General features: G+C 43.2%; 1 protein-coding gene across 6 annotated transcripts in view; it reads right to left on the reverse strand.

The window, feature by feature from the left end:
* Window positions 1–24,589, reverse strand: part of FAT3 (FAT atypical cadherin 3) — a 745,380-nt gene that overhangs the window by 326,835 nt on the left and 393,956 nt on the right. For all 6 annotated transcript variants that reach the window (XM_069759239.1, XM_069759241.1, XM_069759238.1 and 3 more), the window contains one exon: window positions 20,683–20,997. In XM_069759239.1, the coding sequence (XP_069615340.1) occupies window positions 20,683–20,997 (315 nt within the window). The remainder of the gene's footprint in view (window positions 1–20,682; window positions 20,998–24,589) is intronic.

A 24,589-nucleotide genomic window follows, 5' to 3' on the forward strand; every position in this document is an offset into this window, starting at 1 on the left:
ACAGGCTGCTCACAGTAGCACGAGCAACATGTGGCCTGGCATAGTCATGTAGAAAAATAGCACAGAGTAGCGGACAGGTTTCCTTTACAGAGACACTGAACCTAAAAATGATTGATTAAATTAAACAATAAACCTAGCAACCCTCACTGTTTGATGCTGCAACATTATTTACTACTGCTGATAAGGCAGAGGGGGGAGGCTCCTGCTGCAGCCAGCTGTCTTTCAGTCATACACAAGACAGATAAGATAAGAAATTGGTAACCATAATTCGAGACTACGAGACTTGTTAACGCTACACAAAATGTAGAACTTAGAAAAATATTACCCTTCTATATCAACAATGACCTTTGCACACACTCATTAGATGCTTCAATACAAAAGAAAGGGGAGGGGACAGTTCATTGCTGCTCATGTACAAGTGAACTTAGTAAAAAAAAAAAAAAACAGGAAGCTAGTGTGTAAAAAATCCCCAGTGGCCAGTGAGAGAATTGCAAGATTACTAATTTATTTTTACTGAAGATTATGTTATATAAAAATAAAATGGCCCAAAATAAAAAAAAATTAATGGCGAGTGGTCTCCGAATATCACCTTCAAAAAGTGCCTGGAAAACACTCAAAAGAATAAACATATCAATTTCTCTGAAAAAACAACTTGCTGTCGACATGTTGAGCTTAACATTTCCAAAGACGCCAGGTGCTTAGAAGAACTTAGGTCCATTCTTCAGACTTCTTATGCTGTGAAGATGTTCTAAATTTTACAATCTAAGGCCATATGAAAGCTAAAAAAGCAGCTAAAAACTAAAAAAAAAATTCACTAAGCAAAATGCAAAAAAAAGAAGCTTCATAAAACAATGCTGTCGTTTCCTGAAGCGACTACCTCTTGGAAAAATCACTGTATTATAAAAAAAGCATTGTGTGCACAGACCCTTAGGTCTCCATACACATTAGATGACTGTCAGCCGAATGATGTTTTGGCTAATCGTTCCTCCGACATTCATCTCACCCAACTTCTTCACAGACAGTCTCGGTCCAGTGTTCTTTATGGGAAAACCGATGATTGTCAGTTCAGCTGGCGGCTTATCTCCTGGGGGGGGGGGGGGGGACTATGTGATCGGCAGTCTGAAATCAAACACGTGCATTCAACAGTTCCCCCAACAATCAGTGAGCCGGTGCCTCCTTACACATTAGAGTCCCGTTGGCCAAATAAGTTGCTCGGCTGTTAGTCTCTTACACAGGCTGAGACAAAGAGACTCTTACATGATCCTCCTCCCCTCTCACAGCGTACAGTCTCGCTGCAGCTGCATCGCCCCCTCTCCCCTCTTCTTTAAAGCGATTTCTGAACACTTCCATAGGGGAAATACTGAATTTAACACAACTTAGCCCTGATAAGATCTAAAAAAATTGTATGTATGCAAGAACAGTAAAATAATAGCACTCTATGAGAAAAGAGAAAAGCAAATAGCAGAAAGATACACAAAAATCGAGATACAAAATGGCTGCCAAAAGTGGAAAAACATCTTTAAAGAAAGTTCCTGAAAAAAAAAAAAACATATAAAAAAACATGCTGATAGATAAAAAGGTTTGCACATTTTGGAAATCAACCCCCCCCTCCCCGACGCGCGTCCTGGTGAAATACTATTAAATACGACTTAAGCCTAAATGGATAGAGAGGCAGATAGTGGATGTCAGAGTGTCAGGCTACAGGGAAGCAATAAAGGAGCGCTTCGCCAGCAGTCAGCATTTTGATTACTCTTATACCTAATCCAAATGGCCTCAAAGATGCAGCCAACTGCAAAGTAGTAAAATCTGCTGATCGCCGGAAATTGGGCGAAGAAACCGTTAACTTTAAGTAAAACACCACAAGTCTGCTTACATGAGACTAAGGCAATTAACCTACTGTCTAAGATAATACCGGGAGTCTATTAGGGCTGTGCCGAGCGTGCAAATCCTATCAAAGCTTACAGCTAACCTTTCACTCCAGCAACTAACAGGACAATGTGCGATAATTACAGGACGTCAGTCACATGCTTGTTTTCGTAAATGAGAATGAAAAGCAAAATTAGGACTAATTTGCCTTAAAGAGTGTGCGTGTGTTTATATCCACACACTAAAAGTTAAGTCACCGTCTGCGTACATACATTACATTACTGAACCTGAGTTATATCCTGTATTATACTCCAGAGCTGCACTCACTATTCTGCTGGTGCAGTCACTGTGTGCATACATTACATTACTGATCCTGAGTTACATCCTGTATTATACTCCAGAGCTGCACTCACTATTCTGCTGGTGCAGTCACTGTGTACATACATTACATTACTGATCCTGAGTTATATCCTGTATTATGCTCCAGAGCTGCACTCACTATTCTGCTGGTGCAGTCACTGTGTACATACATTACATTACTGATCCTGAGTTACATCCTGTATTATACCCCAGAGCTGCACTCACTCTTCTGCTGGTGCAGTCACTGTGTACATACATTACATTACTGATCCTGAGTTACATCCTGTATTATACCCCAGAGCTGCACTCACTATTCTGTTGGTGCAGTCACTGTGTACATACATTACATTACTGATCCTGAGTTATATCCTGTATTATACCCCAGAGCTGCACACACTATTCTGCTGGTGCAGTTACTGTGTACATACATTACATTACTGATCCTGAGTTACATCCTGTATTATACCCCAGAGCTGCACTCACTATTCTGCTGGTACAGTCACAGTGTACATACATTACATTACTGATCCTGAGTTACATCCTGTATTATACCCCAGAGCTGCACTCACTATTCTGCTGGTGCAGTCACTGTGTACATACATTACATTACTGATCCTAAGTTATATCCTGTATTATATCACAGAGCTGCACTCACTATTCTGCTGGTGCAGTCACTGTGTACATACATTACATTACTGATTCTGAGTTACATACTGTGTTACACCCCAGAGCTGCGCTCACTATTCTGCTGGTGCAGTCACTGTGTACATACATTACATTACTGATCCTGAGTTACATCCTGTATTATACCCCAGAGCTGCACTCACTATTCTGCTGGTGCAGTCACTGTGTACATACATTACATTACTGATCCTAAGTTATATCCTGTATTATATCACAGAGCTGCACTCACTATTCTGCTGGTGCAGTCACTGTGTACATACATTACATTACTGATTCTGAGTTACATACTGTGTTACACCCCAGAGCTGCGCTCACTATTCTGCTGGTGCAGTCACTGTGTACATACATTACATTACTGATCCTGAGTTACATCCTGTATTATACCCAGAGCTGCGCTCACTATTCTGCTGGTGCAGTCACTGTGTACAAACATTACATTAGTGATTCTGAGTTACATCCTGTATTATACTCCAGAGCTGCACTCACTATTCTGCTGGTGAAGTCACTGTGTATATACATTACATTACTGATCCTGAGTTACATCCTGTATTATACCCCAGAGCTGCACTCACTCTTCTGCTGGTGCAGTCACTGTGTACATACATTACATTACTGATCCTGAGTTACATCCTGTATTATACCCCAGAGCTGCACTCACTATTCTGTTGGTGCAGTCACTGTGTACATACATTACATTACTGATCCTGAGTTATATCCTGTATTATACCCCGGAGCTGCACACACTATTCTGCTGGTGCAGTTACTGTGTACATACATTACATTACTGATCCTGAGTTACATCCTGTATTATACCCCAGAGCTGCACTCACTATTCTGCTGGTGCAGTCACTGTGTACATACATTACATTACTGATCCTGAGTTATATCCTGTATTATATCACAGAGCTGCACTCACAATTCTGCTGGTGCAGTCACTGTGTACATACATTACATTACTGATTCTGAGTTACATCCTGTGTTTGTTATGTTTGCTAATGAAGGCAATCCAGAAACACAGTGTGCATAGCGATCAGAGCGCACACAGTGATCTGACAAATACCCAAAAATACAAGAACGAGCTCTGAGACGTGGAAACTCTGTAGACTGCACACCTGATCCTATCCTAAACACAACTAAAAGCAGCTGTGGATTGCGCCTAACAACTACCTAGGCAACTCGGCACAGCCTAAGAAACTAGCTAGCCTGAAGATAGAAAAATAGGCCTGACTTGCCCCAGAGAAATTCCCCAAAGGAAAAGGCAGCCCCCCACATATAATGACTGTGAGTAAGATGAAAAGACAAAACGTAGGGATGAAATAGATTCAGCAAAGTGGGGCCCGATATTCTAGGACAGAGCGAGGACAGTAAAGCGAACTTTGCAGTCTACAAAAAACCCTAAAGCAAAACCACGCAAAGGGGGCAAAAAAAACCCACCGTGCCGAACTAACGGCACGGCGGTACACCCTTTGCGTCTCAGAGCTTCCAGCAAAACAAAAGACAAGCTGGACAGAAAAAAAAGCAACAAAAAAGCAAAAGGCACTTAGCTATACAGAGCAGCAGGTCACAGGAACAATCAGGAGAAGCTCAGATCCAACACTGAAACATTGACAAGGAGCAAGGATAGCAGCATCAGGCGGAGTTAAGTAATGAAGCAGTTAACGAGCTCACCAGAACACCTGAGGGAGGAAGCTCAGAAGCTGCAGTACCACTTGTGACCACAGGAGTGAATTCAGCCACAGAATTCACAACAGTACCCCCCCCTTGAGGAGGGGTCACCGAACCCTCACCAGAGCCCCCAGGCCGACCAGGATGAGCCGCATGAAAGGCACGAACAAGATCGGAAGCATGAACATCAGAGGCAAAAACCCAGGAATTATCCTCCTGAGCATAACCCTTCCATTTAACCAGATACTGGAGTTTCCGTCTAGAAACACGAGAATCCAAAATCTTCTCCACAATATACTCCAATTCCCCCTCCACCAAAACCGGGGCAGGAGGCTCAACAGATGGAACCATAGGTGCCACGTATCTCCGCAACAACGACCTATGGAATACATTATGTATGGAAAAGGAGTCTGGGAGGGTCAAACGAAAAGACACAGGATTGAGAACCTCAGAAATCCTATACGGACCAATAAAACGAGGTTTAAATTTAGGAGAGGAAACCTTCATAGGAATATGACGAGAAGATAACCAAACCAGATCCCCAACACGAAGTCGGGGACCCACACGGCGTCTGCGATTAGCGAAAAGTTGAGCTTTCTCCTGGGACAAGATCAAATTGTCCACTACCTGAGTCCAGATCTGCTGCAACCTATCCACCACAGAATCCACACCAGGACAGTCCGAAGACTCAACCTGTCCTGAAGAGAAACGAGGATGGAACCCAGAATTGCAAAAAAATGGAGAAACCAAGGTAGCCGAGCTGGCCCGATTATTAAGGGCGAACTCAGCCAACGGCAAAAAGGACACCCAATCATCCTGGTCTGCAGAAACAAAACATCTCAGATATGTTTCCAAGGTCTGATTGGTTCGTTCGGTCTGGCCATTAGTCTGAGGATGGAAAGCCGAGGAAAAGGATAGGTCAATGCCCATCCTACCACAAAAGGCTCGCCAAAACCTTGAAACAAACTGGGAACCTCTGTCAGAAACAATATTCTCAGGAATGCCATGCAACCGAACCACATGCTGAAAGAACAAAGGTACCAAATCAGAGGAGGAAGGCAATTTAGCCAAGGGCACCAGATGGACCATTTTAGAAAAGCGATCACAGACCACCCAAATGACTGACATCTTTTGAGAAACGGGAAGGTCAGAAATGAAATCCATCGAAATATGTGTCCAAGGCCTCTTTGGGACCGGCAAGGGCAAAAGCAACCCACTGGCACGAGAACAGCAGGACTTAGCCCTAGCACAAATCCCACAGGACTGCACAAAAGTACGTACATCCCGTGACAGAGATGGCCACCAGAAGGATCTAGCCACTAACTCTCTGGTACCAAAGATTCCAGGATGACCAGCCAACACCGAACAATGAAGTTCAGAGATAAGTTTATTAGTCCACCTATCAGGGACATAGTAACATAGTAACATAGTAACATAGTTAGTAAGGCCGAAAAAAGACATTTGTCCATCCAGTTCAGCCTATATTCCATCATAATAAATACCCAGATCTACGTCCTTCTACAGAACCTAATAATTGTATGATACAATATTGTTCTGCTCCAGGAAGACATCCAGGCCTCTCTTGAACCCCTCGACTGAGTTCGCCATCACCACCTCCTCAGGCAAGCAATTCCAGATTCTCACTGCCCTAACAGTAAAGAATCCTCTTCTATGTTGGTGGAAAAACCTTCTCTCCTCCAGACGCAAAGAATGCCCCCTTGTGCCCGTCACCTTCCTTGGTATAAACAGATCCGCAGCGAGATATTTGTATTGTCCCCTTATATACTTATACATGGTTATTAGATCGCCCCTCAGTCGTCTTTTTTCTAGACTAAATAATCCTAATTTCGCTAATCTATCTGGGTATTGTAGTTCACCCATCCCCTTTATTAATTTTGTTGCCCTCCTTTGTACTCTCTCTAGTTCCATTATATCCTTCCTGAGCACCGGTGCCCAAAACTGGACACAGTACTCCATGTGCGGTCTAACTAGGGATTTGTACAGAGGCAGTATAATGCTCTCATCATGTGTATCCAGACCTCTTTTAATGCACCCCATGATCCTGTTTGCCTTGGCAGCTGCTGCCTGGCACTGGCTGCTCCAGGTAAGTTTATCATTAACTAGGATCCCCAAGGGACGAACAGTTTCTCTGCTGGCCAACGATCAGGTTTATTCGCCTGAAATTTTTGCAGCACCCGCCGCAAATCAGGGAAGATGGCAGACACAATGACTCCTTCCTTGAGGATACCCGCTGGCTCAGATAAACCCGGAGAGTCGGGCACAAAACTCCTAGACAGAGCATCCGCCTTCACATTTTTAGAGCCCGGAAGGTACGAAATCACAAAGTCGAAGCGGGCAAAAAATAACGACCAACGGGCCTGTCTAGGATTCAAGCGCTTGGCAGACTCAAAATAAGTCAAGTTCTTATGATCAGTCAATACCACCACGCGATGCTTAGCTCCTTCAAGCCAATGACGCCACTCCTCGAATGCCCACTTCATGGCCAGCAACTCTCGATTGCCCACATCATAATTACGCTCAGCGGGCGAAAACTTCCTGGAAAAGAAAGCACATGGTTTCATCACTGAGCAATCAGAACCTCTCTGTGACAAAACCGCCCCTGCTCCAATCTCAGAAGCATCAACCTCGACCTGGAACGGAAGAGAAACATCTGGCTGACACAACACAGGGGCAGAACAAAAACGACGCTTCAACTCCTGAAAAGCTTCCACAGCAGCAGAAGACCAATTAACCAAATCAGCACCCTTCTTGGTCAAATCGGTCAATGGTTTGGCAATGCTAGAAAAATTACAGATGAAGCGACTATAAAAATTAGCAAAGCCCAGGAACTTTTGCAGACTTTTCAGAGATGTCGGCTGAATCCAATCCTGGATGGCTTGGACCTTAACTGGATCCATCTCGATAGTAGAAGGGGTAAAGATGAACCCCAAAAATGAAACTTTCTGCACACCGAAGAGACACTTTGATCCCTTCACAAACAAAGAGTTAGCACGCAGGACCTGAAAAACCATTCTGACCTGCTTCACATGAGACTCCCAATCATCTGAGAAGATCAAAATGTCATCCAAGTAAACAATCAGGAATTTATCCAGATACTCACGGAAGATGTCATGCATTAAAGACTGAAACACAGATGGAGCATTGGCAAGTCCGAACGGCATCACTAGATACTCAAAATGACCCTCGGGCGTATTGAATGCAGTTTTCCATTCATCTCCTTGCCTGATTCTCACCAGATTATACGCACCACGAAGATCTATCTTAGTGAACCAACTAGCCCCCTTAATCCGAGCAAACAAGTCAGATAACAATGGCAAGGGATACTGAAATTTAACAGTGATCTTATTAAGAAGGCGGTAATCAATACACGGTCTCAGCGAACCATCCTTCTTGGCTACAGAGAAGAACCCTGCTCCCAGTGGTGATGACGATGGGCGAATATGTCCCTTCTCCAGGGATTCCTTCACATAACTGCGCATAGCGGCGTGTTCGGGCACGGATAAATTAAATAATCGACCTTTAGGGAATTTACTACCAGGAATCAAATTGATAGCACAATCACAATCCCTATGCGGAGGTAGAGCATCGGACTTGGGCTCTTCAAATACATCCTGATAATCAGACAAGAACTCTGGGACCTCAGAAGGGGTGGATGACGAAATCGACAAAAATGGAACATCACCATGTACCCCCTGACAACCCCAGCTGGATACCGACATGGAATTCCAATCCAATACTGGATTATGGGTTTGTAGCCATGGCAACCCTAACACGACCACATCATGCAGATTATGCAACACCAGAAAGCGAATAACTTCCTGATGTGCAGGAGCCATGCACATGGTCAGCTGGGCCCAGTATTGAGGTTTATTCTTGGCCAAAGGTGTAGCATCAATTCCTCTCAATGGAATAGGACACCGCAAAGGCTCCAAGAAAAACCCACAACGCTTAGCATAATCCAAATCCATCAGATTCAGGGCAGCGCCAGAATCCACAAACGCCATGACAGAAAACGACGACAAAGAGCATATCAAGGTAATGGACAGAAGGAATTTGGACTGTACAGTACCAATGACGGCAGACCTAGCGGACCGCTTAGTGCGCTTAGGACAATCAGAAATAGCATGAGTGGAATCACCACAGTAGAAACACAGACCATTCAGACGTCTGTATTCCTGCCGTTCAACTCTAGTCATAGTCCTATCGCACTGCATAGGCTCAGGTTTAACCTCAGGCAGTACCGCCAAATGGTGCACAGATTTACGCTCGCGCAAGCGTCGACCGATCTGAATGGCCAAAGACAAAGACTCATTCAAACCAGCAGGCATAGGAAATCCCACCATGACATCCTTAAGAGCCTCAGAGAGACCCTTTCTGAACAAAGCTGCCAGCGCAGATTCATTCCACTGAGTGAGTACTGACCATTTCCTAAATTTCTGACAATATACTTCTATATCATCCTGACCCTGGCACAAAGCCAGCAAATTTTTCTCAGCCTGATCCACTGAATTAGGCTCATCGTACAGCAATCCGAGCGCCAGGAAAAACGCATCGACACTACTCAATGCAGGGTCTCCTGGCGCAAGAGAAAATGCCCAGTCTTGAGGGTCGCCGCGCAAAAAAGAAATAATAATCAAAACCTGTTGAATAGGATTACCAGAAGAATGAGGTTTCAAGGCCAGAAATAGCTTACAATTATTTTTGAAACTTAGAAACTTAGTTCTATCTCCAAAAAACAAATCAGGAATAGGAATTCTTGGTTCTAACATAGATTTCTGATCAATAGTATCTTGAATTTTTTGTACATTTATAACGAGATTATCCATTGAAGAGCACAGACCCTGAATATCCATGTCCACACCTGTGTCCAGAATCACCCAAATGTCTAGGGGAAAAAAAAAAGTGAACACAGAGCAGAAAAAAAAAAAAAAATGATGTCAGAACTTTTTCTTTCCCTCTATTGAGAATCATTAGTTTGGCTCCTTGTACTGTTATGTTTGCTAATGACAGGTGTTATGAAGGCAATCCAGAAACACAGTGTGCTTAGCGATCAGAGCGCACACAGTGATCTGACAAATACCCAAAAATACAAGAACGAGCTCTGAGACGTGGAAGCTCTGTAGACTGCACACCTGATCCTATCCTAAACACAACTAAAAGCGGCTGTGGATTGCGCCTAACAACTACCTAGGCAACTCGGCACAGCCTAAGAAACTAGCTAGCCTGAAGATAGAAAAATAGGCCTGACTTGCCCCGGAGAAATTCCCCAAAGGAAAAGGCAGCCCCCCACATATAATGACTGTGAGTAAGATGAAAAGACAAAACGTAGGGATGAAATAGATTCAGCAAAGTGGGGCCCGATATTCTAGGACAGAGCGAGGACAGTAAAGCGAACTTTGCAGTCTACAAAAAACCCTAAAGCAAAACCACGCAAAGGGGGCAAAAAAAACCCACCGTGCCGAACTAACGGCACGGCGGTACACCCTTTGCGTCTCAGAGCTTCCAGCAAAACAAAAGACAAGCTGGACAGAAAAAAAAGCAACAAAAAAGCAAAAGGCACTTAGCTATACAGAGCAGCAGGTCACAGGAACAATCAGGAGAAGCTCAGATCCAACACTGAAACATTGACAAGGAGCAAGGATAGCAGCATCAGGCGGAGTTAAGTAATGAAGCAGTTAACGAGCTCACCAGAACACCTGAGGGAGGAAGCTCAGAAGCTGCAGTACCACTTGTGACCACAGGAGTGAATTCAGCCACAGAATTCACAACAGTGTTATACTCCAGAGCTGCACTCACTATTTTGCTGGTGCAGTCACTGTGTACATACATTACATTACTGATTCTGAGTTACATCCTGTGTTACACCCCAGAGCTGCGCTCACTATTCTGCTGGTGCAGTCACTGTGTACATACATTAGTGATTCTGAGTTACATCCTGTATTATACTCCAGAGCTGCACTCACTATTCTGCTGGTGAAGTCACTGTGTACATACATTACATTACTGATCCTGAGTTACATCCTGTATTATACCCCAGAGCTGCACTCACTCTTCTGGTGGTGCAGTCACTGTGTACATACATTACATTACTGATCCTGAGTTACATCCTGTATTATACCCCAGAGCTGCACTCACTATTCTGTTGGTGCAGTCACTGTGTACATACATTACATTACTGATCCTGAGTTATATCCTGTATTATACCCCGGAGCTGCACACACTATTCTGCTGGTGCAGTCACTGTGTACATACATTACATTACTGATCCTGAGTTACATCCTGTATTATACCCCAGAGCTGCACTCACTATTCTGCTGGTGCAGTCACTGTGTACATACATTACATTACTGATCCTGAGTTATATCCTGTATTATATCACAGAGCTGCACTCACTATTCTGCTGGTGCAGTCACTGTGTACATACATTACATTACTGATTCTGAGTTACATCCTATGTTATACTACAGAGCTGCACTCAATATTCTGCTGGTGCAGACACTGTGTACATACATTACATTACTGATTCTGAGTTACATCCTGTGTTACACCCCAGAGCTGCGCTCACTATTCTGCTGGTGCAGTCACTGTGTACATACATTAGTGATTCTGAGTTCCATCCTGTGTTATGCTCCAGAGCTGCACTCACTATTTTGCTGGTGCAGTCACTGTGTACATACATTACATTACTGATCCTGAGTTACATCCTGTATTATACCCCAGAGCTGCACTCACTATTCTTCTGGTGCAGTTACTGTGTACATACATTACATTACTGATCCTGAGTTACATCCTGTATTATACCCCAGAGCTGCACTCACTATTCTGCTGGTGCAGTCACTGTGTACATACATTACATTACTGATCCTGAGTTACATCCTGTATTATACCCCAGAGCTGCACTCACTATTCTGTTGGTGCAGTCACTGTGTACATACATTACATTACTGATCCTGAGTTATATCCTGTATTATATCACAGAGCTGCACTCACTATTCTGCTGGTGCAGTCACTGTGTACATACATTACATTACTGATTCTGAGTTACATCCTGTGTTATACTCCAGAGCTGCACTCACTATTCTGCTGGTGCAGTCACTGTGTACATACATTACATTACTGATTCTGAGTTACATCCTGTGTTACACCCCAGAGCTGCGCTCACTATTCTTCTGGTGCAGTCACTGTGTACATACATTAGTGATTCTAAGTTCCATCCTGTGTTATGCTCCAGAGCTGCACTCACTATTCTGCTGGTGCAGTCACTGTGTACATACATTACATTACTGATCCTGAGTTACCTCCTGTATTATACCCCAGAGCTGCACTCACTATTCTGCTGGTGCAGTCACTGTGTACATACATTACATTACTGATCCTGAGATACATCCTGTATTATACTCCAGAGCTGCACTCACTATTCTGCTGGTGCAGTCACTGTGTACATACATTACATTACTGATCCTGAGTTACATCCTGTATTACACCCCAGAGCTGCACTCACTATTCTGCTGATGCAGTCACTGTGTACATACATTACATTACTGATCCTGAGTTATATCCTGTATTATATCCCAGAGCTGCACTCACTATTCTGCTGGTGCAGTCACTGTGTACATACATTACATTACTGATCCTGAGTTACATCCTGTATTATACTCCAGAGCTGCACTCACTATTCTGCTGGTGCAGTCACTGTGTACATACATTACATTACTGAACCGGAGTTACATCCTGTATTATACTCCAGAGCTGCACTCACTATTCTGCTGGTGAAGTCACTGTGTACATACATTACATTACTGATCCTGAGTTACATCCTGTATTATACCCCAGAGCTGCACTCACTCTTCTGCTGGTGCAGTCACTGTGTACATACATTACTGATCCTGAGTTACATCCTGTATTATACTCCAGAGCTGCACTCACTATTCTGCTGGTGCAGTCACTGTGTACATACATTACATTACTGAACCGAAGTTACATCCTGTATTATACTCCAGAGCTGCACTCACTATTCTGCTGGTGAAGTCACTGTGTACATACATTACATTACTGATCCTGAGTTACATCCTGTATTATACCCCAGAGCTGCACTCACTCTTCTGCTGGTGCAGTCACTGTGTACATACATTACTGATGCTGAGTTACATCCTGTATTATACCCCAGAGCTGCACTCGCTATTCTGTTGGTGCAGTCACTGTGTACATACATTACATTACTGATTCTGAGTTACATCCTGTGTTATACTCCAGAGCTGCACTCACTATTCTGCTGGTGCAGTCACTGTGTACATACATTACATTACTGATTCTGAGTTACATCCTGTGTTATACTCCAGAGCTGCACTCACTATTCTGCTGGTGCAGTCACTGTGTACATACATTACATTACTGATTCTGAGTTACATCCTGTGTTACACCCCAGAGCTGCGCTCACTATTCTGCTGGTGCAGTCACTGTGTGCATACATTACATTACTGATCCTGAGTTACATCCTGTATTATACTCCAGAGCTGCACTCACTATTCTGCTAGTGCAGTCACTGTGTACATACATTACATTACTGATCCTGAGTTACATCCTGTATTATACCCCAGAGCTGCACTCACTATTCTGCTGGTGCGGTCACTGTGTACATACATTACACTATTGATCCTGAGTTGCATCCTGTATTATACCCCAGAGCTGCACTCACTATTCTGCTGGTGCAGTCACTGTGTACAAACATTACATTACTGATCCTGTACTGATCTGGAGTTACAATTTATACATTACTCTAAAGTTAACCGTATTTTTGTTGGATGCCCCCCCCCCCCCGCCAGCAGTTTAGCTGTGCCTTTATAATATTGGGGGGGGGGGGTGAATTAGATGACTATACCGTGTTTGGTGTAAGAAAAACACTTTGTAATCTAATTTAAAACCCTTTGAGCCCACAAGGAAGACTGGGAGACTTCAGCGCTCGAGTCAGCAGAATTGTAAATGCAGCTCTGTAGTATAGTAAAAGGAGAAAAAATTCAAATAAACATAAAAGTGAATGAAATGAATAAATACTGAATTATTAAAACATAAATTTATGCCTTGAGGGGCAAACATCTAAAATAAATGTCGTTTCAGGGCACTGGCGAGAAATCCATATTTAGTTGACTGCGTGTTCATCAGAGCTGTGGCTTTGCCAATTAGCCCTCCCGGGAAGGCGTGGATGAGCCGCACGTGTGGTCATTGGGGGCGCCGAGGCAGAAATGCCGAAAAAACAACATTACAAAGAGAAATGTAGCAGTATGGCAGTGACTTTATATCTCCTCCCCGGCACATCTATGCGTACGCGCTGTCCATCACTTTTTATGACTTTATTATACAATTTATTTCCTTCCTCTTTTATCTGCTGTCAATATTTTTTAAAGCTTTGGAAAAAAATTGCAAAAAAACATCTCTTGGGTTGTACGTACACGGCTTGGAAAAAAAATGAAAGCTCATTATCTGGATCTTCTGTTCTGTGTGTTTATGTAATAAACTAAGAAACATGGCGTTTCTACGAGTCTCGGGTGGCCCCACATTGCACGTGGCAGAATTAATGGTTCATCAACGCTAAGGCAATTAGTTACAAGTACTCAGCATAAAACGCGACCATGTAGGATGCCCTCCAGTTCACCCTTCCGCTGTCATCTGGACCCGTGCTTTACTGTTATATGCCCGGCACACAATTACATACATTATTAATCCTTTTGGACTACGCTGGATGAACGCTACCCTCCAGAAATGAAATATAATGAGCCGCGACCTCTGTCTATGCTCACAAGATGGGAAATTGCTCCTGAAAAATGGCACAATGAAAATTTGCATACAACGTTGACCTTGAGGGGTATCGGTACTTGGGGAGATTTTTTTTTCCCAGGAAATGCCTTCTGGGAAAAAGTATGCTCCAAAAAGTGTCATCTCATGAGGCCAACCAGTTCCGCGTACCATAAAAAGGGCACAAAACCCCCAAAAGGCTATGTTCACACCTACATCGGAGCCTTCATTGCATGCTGCCGTTGTCATTGACATTGCAGTTCCGAAATTAAGGATGTCTTAACTTTTTCTCAGTTTTGCCTGGATAAATCAAGAACGTCAATGGGTCTAGAAAAATCAGAACCGAATCGAAAAATGTTGGTAAGTTTGCATTATTTTGTTTAGTAAAATGATGAACGGCTTTAAAGCCAATGAGGAATGACGGGGGCCGTTGTCATCTATCACGGAATCGATCCCAATCTCCCTCGTCGTGTCCTTTAATAGGTCGGACATTGATTTAAAAGGTAGACACCTATATATGGCAATGCAGAGATAGATTTCTTCCTTCTGGAGGAGATCTAATTGGAACACTACGTTGAGTAATTTTTAATTCTACGTTACAGTTTGTTGTTCATTAACAATTCTGCAGGCTTCAGAGCTGAAATCTCACAGAATTATTTACTTTTTTCTAGCTATTTGTGTCTCCAGGAAAACAAAAACGACTCATCTGCATTATAAAAGCTCAGCTTCAAACCTGATCTTTGTGTCCCAGGTCCTTCATGACTTGTCCTCCTTCTCACTACTCCCTGTGTGGTTGTAAGGCAAATGACTGCAGCAGGAGCCTCCCCCCACCTCCACTTTGGAAACCAAGGGATCATTAAGCCCAGCTCTCATGGTTGAGCCATGCTTTCTCAGTTAGTCACCAGTCAGATGTAGACTAGATCAGTAGGAGATTTCCTTCCATCTTCTTGCTAGGGTTTCTACAAGTAACAGGATCGAGCAGAAACCGCTGCAGACTAACAAAAACGATAATCTTGTTTAACTTCTAACACTCAGACCTCGGCTCACCAGGACAATTTGTCATCTTTCCTCCAGCATCCATGACCTAGATGAGTTATCACAGTCAGTTACGTGATAAGCGTCCTCAGACTATAGCCTTCATCTGAATCATAGAGGGGCTCCCTGACCAGAGACCCCACTTTATTAAAGGTCCTAATACCCAGGGAAGGTTTAGTAGACTCCTGAAAAAAAGGGGAAAACTCTCAGAAAAAGCCCCAAAACTCCCATAAATCATCAGTTATTGACAATTTCTTGGGGGTTGTCGAGAGGCCATGAGCTCAAAAAGAGAGAGTCAAACATTTTCGGCGGAATGCAATGCCAACAAATGTCAAATGTTCCAGATGACAAACTCCCAAATTTCTCCAGTATAATATGGAGGCATAAGGAAGGGGGTTATACATCTGTTTAAAGAGGTTTTTAGCTTTTTTTTAAACTGCGCTTTACTCTCCATTCCCAGGTCCAGCGCTGATTCTAGTGTATGTTATTGTCGTCAGCACTGCAGACAATCAGTGAGTTCAGTCTCTCTGCCCGTGTAGACGGCACAACCCTATTGGCTGCAGAGATGCCCAAGTGAAGTCAGCGTTACAGACAATAAAAGACATTGAGAACAGCAGTAGAGACTCAGCGCTGGACCTGGGGAGGGTGAATTAACGACAATATGCTTTTTTTTTTTTTACGCTGCGGGACTTTTACGAAAGTGGGAATCTATTTTCATATATTTAACACCTTTAAGGGTATGTGCCAACGGAGTCTTTTGTCTTTTTGCAAAGTTTTCGAAACAGAAACACAACATTTTTCAGGAGTTTTGAGATTTGGAATAGGATTTGGAAAGTTTCCACTAAGTTTCTGCTGCAAAAACTGTTCTACTCAAGAACGGAACAGAAAATACTGACACTGAGCAATTTCCTTTGAAAATTTGTTGTGCCAAAAGCTGTGAACAGCAGCAGGCGCAGTTCTTAATGTAAAGGGGGCGCGCGTTGTGACTGCTGCGAGCTGCGCTTCATTTTTTTTCTTTTCTCGAGCTCAAGCTAATATAGAAGCTCATTTGGAAGCGGCGTCCGGGCCTCACACACGGGCAGCAGGTGCTTCGCTGCGTCCTTTTTCTATTTTTTTGTAGCAAATTGAAAGATTTCGTTTAGTTAATGGGGGAGACAGATTACCTTGGACGCAGCGGGGTCTGCGGGAAGAGATGTCCAGGACACACACCTAACTGGACACTGCTGTGAGCGAGACCCGTTTGCCTTGTTATTTTCAAGGTTTCTGACACCACAAGAAAATAACAAAAGGACTCCCCACCGAGCGGCAATCACTTAGAGGTGAACGTAAAATGTCAGTGTGCGGGAATGGCGGCCTGAAAGATGTGACCTACTTCCTCCCGCTGCTGCAGAGACCTAATGTGTTACAGACGGGAATCGCGGTGGACGGGTTAATGGCAAACGCTGCACTTTATACGGGATTCACTTTCCCTCTTAGATATCTCATACCTATTTCCTATTTTCCCAGGATCATAGATTATCCATGTTGTGGTTTCCATTATGCATCATAGTGCTGGATTGGCCATATTATGGATACCACCGATGTTCTCCCTAAGTTAGGTGTATGGGTATGTGCACACGTCAAAGGGTCACAATCTAACTTGACTTGCTTGACCTCGCTCGATTCACTTGTATTGAGTGATGCCACGCACGTCTAGTCAGCATGTGACTTCATGTGTACAAATCATGTGTATGGGTATGTGCACGTTAAAGGGTTACAATCTAACGACTTGTTTGACCTCCCTCGATTCACTTGTATTGAGTGATGCCACGCACGTCTAGTCAGCATGTGACTTCATGTGTACAAATCATCTGTATGGGTATGTGCACACGTCAAAGGGTCACAATCTAACTTGACTTGCTTGACCTCGCTCGATTCACTTGTATTGAGTGATGCCACACAAGTCTAGTCAGCATGTGTACAAAACATGTGTATGTGTATGTGCACGTTAAAGGGTCACAATCTAACGACTTGTTTGACCTCCCTCGATTCACTTGTATTGAGTGATGCCACGCACGTCTAGTCAGCATGTGACTTCATGTGTACAAATCATGTGTATGGGTATGTGCACACGTTAAAGGGTCACAATCTCACTTGACTTGTCTGACCTTGCTCAATTCACTTGTTTTGATCGAGTCTAGTTGGCATGGGATTGCACGTGTACAAATTATGGGTATGGGTATGTGCACACGATAAAGGGTCACAATCTGACTTGATTTGTTTGACCTCGCTCGATTCACTTGTATTGAGTGATGCCACACAAGTCTAGTCATAATGTGACTGCATGTGTACAAATCATGTGTATGTGCACGTTAAAGGGTCACAATCTAACGACTTGTTTGACCTCGCTCGATTCACTTGTATTGAGTGATGACACGCACGTCTAGTCAGCATGTGACTGCATGTGTACAAATCATGTGTATGGGTATGTGCACACGTCAAAGGGTCACAATCTAACTTGACTTGCTTGACCTCGCTCGATTCACTTGTATTGAGTGAAGCCACGCATGTCTAGTCAGCATGTGTACAAATTAGGCATATGGGTATGTGCACACAAAGGGTCCCAATCTGACTTGATTTGTCTGTTGTCGCTCAATTCACTAGTATTGAGCGATGCCAAGCACGTCTAGTCGGCATGTGTACAAATCAGGTGTATGGCTATGTGCAAACGTAAAAGGGTCACAATCTGACTTGACTTGTCTGACCTTGCTAAATTAACTTGTGTTGAGCGAGGCCACACAAGTCTAGTCAGCATGTGACTGCATGTATACAAATCACATACTTACGGTCACGTGCAAGCCTGCTCTCACCGCCGGTACCGGAGAACACAGACCACTCTGAGGACTCACAAGTCTGCAGTCACTGTATGTGATCCCCAAGCCTGGACAAACCCCCTTTAAGTACGGTATTTGCTTTTTTTTATTGTGTTTTTTATTCGTAGATTTGTCACAAAAACTGAAAGATTTCTTAGTGTGAGCAAAGTGATTCCTGAAATCTCACGCACAGGCTGCTTACTTTTCCTTGAAATTATTTTGAAGCGGGCTTCAAATCTGCAGCATGTCAATTCTTTCAGTAATTTTCATTTCATTTTAATTAATGGGAAAAATACATAAAAAAATCAAAATGTAAAAAAAAACGTAAAAATGAATGTACTTTAAGCTGCGTCTTTCCTGCCTACACATCACTATTCAAAGCAGACTTTTCTGTAGCAAATACTGAACGTGTCCACATACCCTTATGCAGTTTTATTCCTATTAAACCCATATTTCCGTATATCCTATTTTGCAATTATAGACCCACCTCAATCTATGAATCAAAGAGTGGCTGCAAAAAGACTCTCTCTATCACTCCGGAGGACCAAGGAGCCTGAAAGCCCAATTATTTTAAAAGCCATCATGTAGTACTTTACTTCCCCTGTGGGGGCACTGTGAATAAACTAGACTAGGATAACTACGGTAAACTTTATTTTAATTATTGATCAGCCTATATAAAGTTATGAATTAACTTACTATGCTTCCTTTTGCCTTAAACACCATGTTGATAGTGCTGGCTTACCTGCTTAGTTCATGCCGTCTTAGCAGCTGATTTGTACGGCAGGTATAGCACAGATCCGTAGTCCGAGAGTGACGTTCTTCGCTCTCCTTTCCCATTCTCCGCCACTAGTCTGATCATGGAGGAGGGAAGCACAGAAGCTCACAAAAGAATACAAGTTTTTCGAAAGCTACAGTTAAAATCAGCTGCGAAGACACCATGAACCAGGCAGACAAAACATCACTTTCAGCAAGGTATTAAAGAAAGAAGATTTGGAAGTCCACCAAACAAAACGTGATCGCGAACCCTTACGGTATCACTGTACAAAATATCCCTTTAAAGTCGAAAATAACCTCTTTAATGTGAGCACTTTTATATACTGTATTATTGTAAGTGATTGCTGTACTGGAAACCAATCTCATTCCTTGGCTCAGAAGATGAACATTTCTAGATGGACATCTTGGGCAAATGCCTAGTCTCTGTGTTCTTTTTTTAATGTTACATTTAACAAAAACTGATCTAAATCCTAAATTACTCCAAGCATGAAGACTAATCTAATAACTTCAGAATGAAAGTAGCAAAGATTACACTCAAAAGGATCATCAAAGTCAACACTATAGCCAGAAAACTATGGCTAGATGTAACCTCTATGGACATGTACCCAACCAACAACCAGAAACATGGTGTAATATGAATTTTGTAGGGTAAAAGTTACCTACATATACAGTATAAAGTATTGCCTCAGTCTAGTCTTCCGTGACATTGGCCCAACTTCATGGGTCTAAATACTATTTGCGTTAACAATTGCTACGTTTGCATCTGAACCATCTCCCATGGTCTCTGCTGCTAGGCGGTGCCATGCTTGCAATGCCGACAACATTGGAGGAAGCAGGTGTGGTCCTATTTTACATTAGTCTGGGTGGGTCTTGTAGCCAAGACAAGGAGTTTATGATTAAGGAACGAGTCAGACGGAAACATAACTCGGATGAGGCTTACAACAATGCAATGTTCGGACTGGCCATCGGCTCTCCTGATCCGAGTGTGACAGCATCGGGTGGGGAGAGCCGACGGCCAGTCCGAGCATTGCGTTGCGATCCTCGTCTGAGTTATATGGCCATCTGACTCTTCCCGTCCTTGTAGGGTGCTTATTATCTCTGCTGTGATACATGGGAAGAGCCACTCCCTATTTAAACTCCCACCAGATACTTCTAGCTACCGGATATTATATTTAACCTCCCCGCTCTGCTGTTCTTCTGTTCTGTTTTTTCTGGTGTTTAGATCCTGAACTTGGCTTGTATTTTGAGTACTTCTCTGTTTCTCAATTTTGTGCCAGACTTTGCCCCCGACTTTTGGTAATACCCTGACTATTCTACCACTTTCTCAGCCAGCTCACTCCACCGGCAAGCAGCCACTTTACGAACATAAACTTGGGGGCCTCTTATAAGTCCAGGTTTCTGTATAGGGGTTAAAGAGTGAGGGGTTAAGTTCTCCTGGGACCGCCTAAATGTAGTGGCTTGTGCAAAGCCTGGACATGGAAACCCTATTAAAAGCTGTCAGGCTACCACAAACAGAGCTACATTACAGAAATACATAGTATAAAGAAAACCTATATATAAATATTCAACAATTCAAAACTCGGACCACCGTTAACTACCTATCAGGATATATAAATTCAACTTTTTCAAAGCTTACCTGTCTTGGCATTGATGGCAAAGAAGTTCTGAGGGTTTCCGCTTGTGATCTTGTAGGACAACTTGTCACTGGTGTTAGAATCGGGGTCTACAGCCTGGACCTGGAGCACAGACACATCTTTAGGGGAATTCTCCATAATAGTAGGATAATATATGGGCTGTGAAGTCAGAGGAGCGTTATCGTTCACATCTTCCACTTCAATGTAAACTTCAATGGTAGAGAAGAGAGGGACAACTCCTCGGTCAGTGGCGTAAATGGTGAGCCAGTACGAGTTGGTGGTTTCCTTATCTAAAACATCCGCGGTATAGATAACTCCTACAAGACAAGAGCACAGAGGAATAGTATGGTTAGTGTACGAGAAGGCAAATATGTTCGGTTTCCATTGCACCTAAATGGGACCATGATCAGTTATTACTACACATTTTTCTTATGCCAATGGTAGGAAAATAAAATCTTATACACCTATTGCCTGTAGGTACAGGAGAGAATCTTTCAGAACTAAATGACCTATTGTTTAAATTAGAATGTTATGTTATAGATATTTTAAAAAAAATACAAATACATTTTGTTTCCCATGTCAATATATTAAAAAAAACATTTGTCAGCAATCTCTTCATCATCACAGACACCACTACCATTCACAATAGGTGATATCACAGCTCACCTCCTCCTCCTGTACAATGATTGATAACACCTCTATATACAGTAGATAGCACAGGATCCACCATTCACAATAGGTGATGTCACAGCTCACCTCCTCCTCCTCCTGTACAATGATTGATAACACCTCTATATACAGTAGATAACACAGGATCCACCATTCACAATAGGTGATGTCACAGCTCACCTCCTCCTCCTGTACAATGATTGATAACACCTCTATATACAGTAGATAACACAGGATCCACTGTTGTGAATTCTGTGGTCACAAGTGGTATTGCAGTCTCTGGGCGTCCTCCCTCAGGTGTTTTGGTGTGCTCGTTGGCTGCCTTGCTATTTAGCTCCACCTGAGTCTGTCTTCCTTGCTCCTTGTCAATGTTCCAGTGTTGGATCTGAGCTACTGCATCTTTCCTTGGGCCTGCTGCTCTGCTAGATAAGTGCTTCTAGTTTGTTTTCTGTTTTTTCTGTCCAGCTTGTTATTATCTTTTGCTGGAAGCTCTGAGAAGCAAAGGGGTGCACCGCCGTGCTGTTAGTTCGGCACGGTGGGTCTTTTTTGCCCCTTTGCGTGGTTTTCGTTTTAGGGTTTTTTGTAGACTGCATAGTTCTCTTTGCTATCCTCGCTCTGTCTAGAATATCGGGCCTCACTTTGCTGAATCTATTTCATTCCTACGTTTGTCTTTTCATCTTGCTAACAGTCATTATATGTGGGGGCTGCCTATTCCTTTGGGGTATTTCTCTGAGGTAAGTCAGGCTTGTATTTCTATCTTCAGGCTAGTCAGCTCCTCAGGCAGTGCCGAGTTGCATAGGTAGTGATAGGCGCAATCCACTGCTGCTTCCAGTTGTGTGAGGACAGTTTAGGTACTGCAGTCTACAGAGATTCCACGTCTCAGAGCTCGTCCTATTGTTTTGGGTTTTTGCCAGATCTCTGTATGTGCGCTGATTACTGCACGCTGTGTTGCCTGATTGCCAGCCATAACAGTACAAGGAGCCAATTCAATGATTTCCAATAGAGGGAAAAAAGAAATCCTGACATCATTTTTTTTTCTTAGCTCTGTCTTCAGTCTTTTTTTTCCCCTAGACATTAGAGTGCTTCAGGACACAGCTGTGGACATGGATATTCAGGCTCTGTGCTCCTCAATGGATAATCTCGTTGTAAATGTACAAAAGATTCAAGATACTATTGATCAGAAATCGATGCTAGAACCAAGAATTCCGATTCCTGATTTGTTTTTTGGTGACAGAACTAAGTTCCTGAGCTTCAGAAATAATTGTAAGCTATTTTTGGCCTTGAAACCTCATTCTTCTGGTAATCCTATTCAACAGGTTTTGATTATTATTTCTTTTTTGCGCGGCGACCCACAGGACTGGGCGTTTTCTCTTGCACCAGGAGATTCTGCATTGAGTAATATTGATGCATTTTTCCAGGCGCTGGGATTGCTTTACGATGAGCCTAATTCAGTGGATCAAGCTGAGAAAAATCTGCTGGCTTTATGCCAGGGTCAGGATGATGTAGAACTATATTGTCAGAAATTTAGAAAATGGTCAGTACTCACTCTGTGGAATGAATCTGCACTAGCGGCTTTGTTCAGAAAGGGTCTCTCTGAAGCTCTTAAGGATGTAATGGTGGGATTTCCTATGCCTGCTGGTTTGAATGAGTCTATGTCCTTGGCCATTCAGATCGGTCGTCGCTTGCGCGAGCGTAAATCTGTGCACCATCTGGCGGTATTGTCTGAGAGTAAGCCTGAGCCTATGCAGTGCAACAGGACTATGACTAAAGTAGAACGGCACGAACACAGACGTCTGAACAGACTGTGTTTCTATTGTGGTGATTCTACTCATGCTATTTCTAATTGTCCTAAACGCACTAGGCGGTTCGATAGCTCTGCCGTTATTGGTACTGTACAGTCCAAATTCCTTTTGTCCATTACCTTAATGTGCTCTTTGTCATCATATTCTGTCATGGCGTTTGTGGATTCAGGCGCTGCCCTGAATCTGATGGATTTGGATTATGCTAAACGTTGTGGATTTTTCTTGGAGCCTTTGCGGTGTCCTATTCCGTTGAGAGGAATTGATGCTACACCTCTGGCCAAGAATAAGCCTCAGTACTGGGCCCAGCTGACCATGTGCATGGCTCCTGCACATCAGGAAGTTATTCGCTTTTTGGTACTGCATAATTTGCATGATGTGGTCGTGTTGGGGTTGCCATGGCTACAAACCCATAATCCAGTATTGGATTGGAACTCTATGTCGGTAACCAGCTGGGGTTGTCAGGGAGTACATGGTGATGTTCCATTTTTGTCTATTTCGTCATCCATTCCTTCTGACATCCCAGAGTTCTTGTCGGACTTTCAGGATGTATTTGAAGAGTCCAAGTCTGATGCCCTTCCTCCGCATAGGAATTGTGATTGTGCTATCGATTTGATTCCTGGTAGTAAATTCCCTAAGGGTCGTTTATTTAATTTGTCCGTACCTGAACACACCGCTATGCGCAGTTATGTGAAGGAGTCCCTGGAGAAGGGACATATTCGCCCATCGTCGTCACCATTGGGAGCAGGGTTCTTTTTTGTAGCCAAGAAGGATGGTTCGCTAAGACCGTGTATTGATTACCGCCTTCTTAATAAGATCACTGTTAAGTTTCAGTATCCCTTGCCATTGATTTCTGACTTGTTTGCTCGGATTAAGGGGGCTAGTTGGTTTACTAAGATTGATCTTCGTGGTGCGTATAATCTGGTGAGAATCAGGCAGGGAGATGAATGGAAAACGGCATTTAATACGCCCGAGGGTCATTTTGAGTATCTGGTGATGCCGTTCGGACTTGCCAATGCTCCATCTGTTTTTCAGTCTTTTATGCATGACATTTTTCGTGAGTATCTGGATAAATTCTTGATTGTTTACTTGGATGACATTTTGATCTTCTCAGATGATTGGGAGTCTCATGTAAAGCAAGTCAGAATGGTTTTCCAGGTACTGCGTGCTAATTCCTTGTTTGTGAAGGGATCAAAGTGTCTCTTCGGTGTGCAGAAAGTTTCATTTTTGGGGTTCATCTTTTCCCCTTCTACTATCGAGATGGATCCGGTTAAGGTTCAGGCCATCCAGGATTGGACTCAGCCGACATCTCTAAAAAGTTTGCAGAAATTCCTGGGCTTTGCTAATTTTTATCGTCGCTTCATCTGTAATTTTTCTAGCATTGCCAGACCATTGACCGATTTGACCAAGAAGGGTGCTGATTTGGTTAATTGGTCTTCTG

The sequence above is a fragment of the Ranitomeya imitator genome, chromosome 3, assembly GCF_032444005.1.
Source record: "Ranitomeya imitator isolate aRanImi1 chromosome 3, aRanImi1.pri, whole genome shotgun sequence".
Lineage (NCBI taxonomy): Eukaryota > Metazoa > Chordata > Amphibia > Anura > Dendrobatidae > Ranitomeya > Ranitomeya imitator.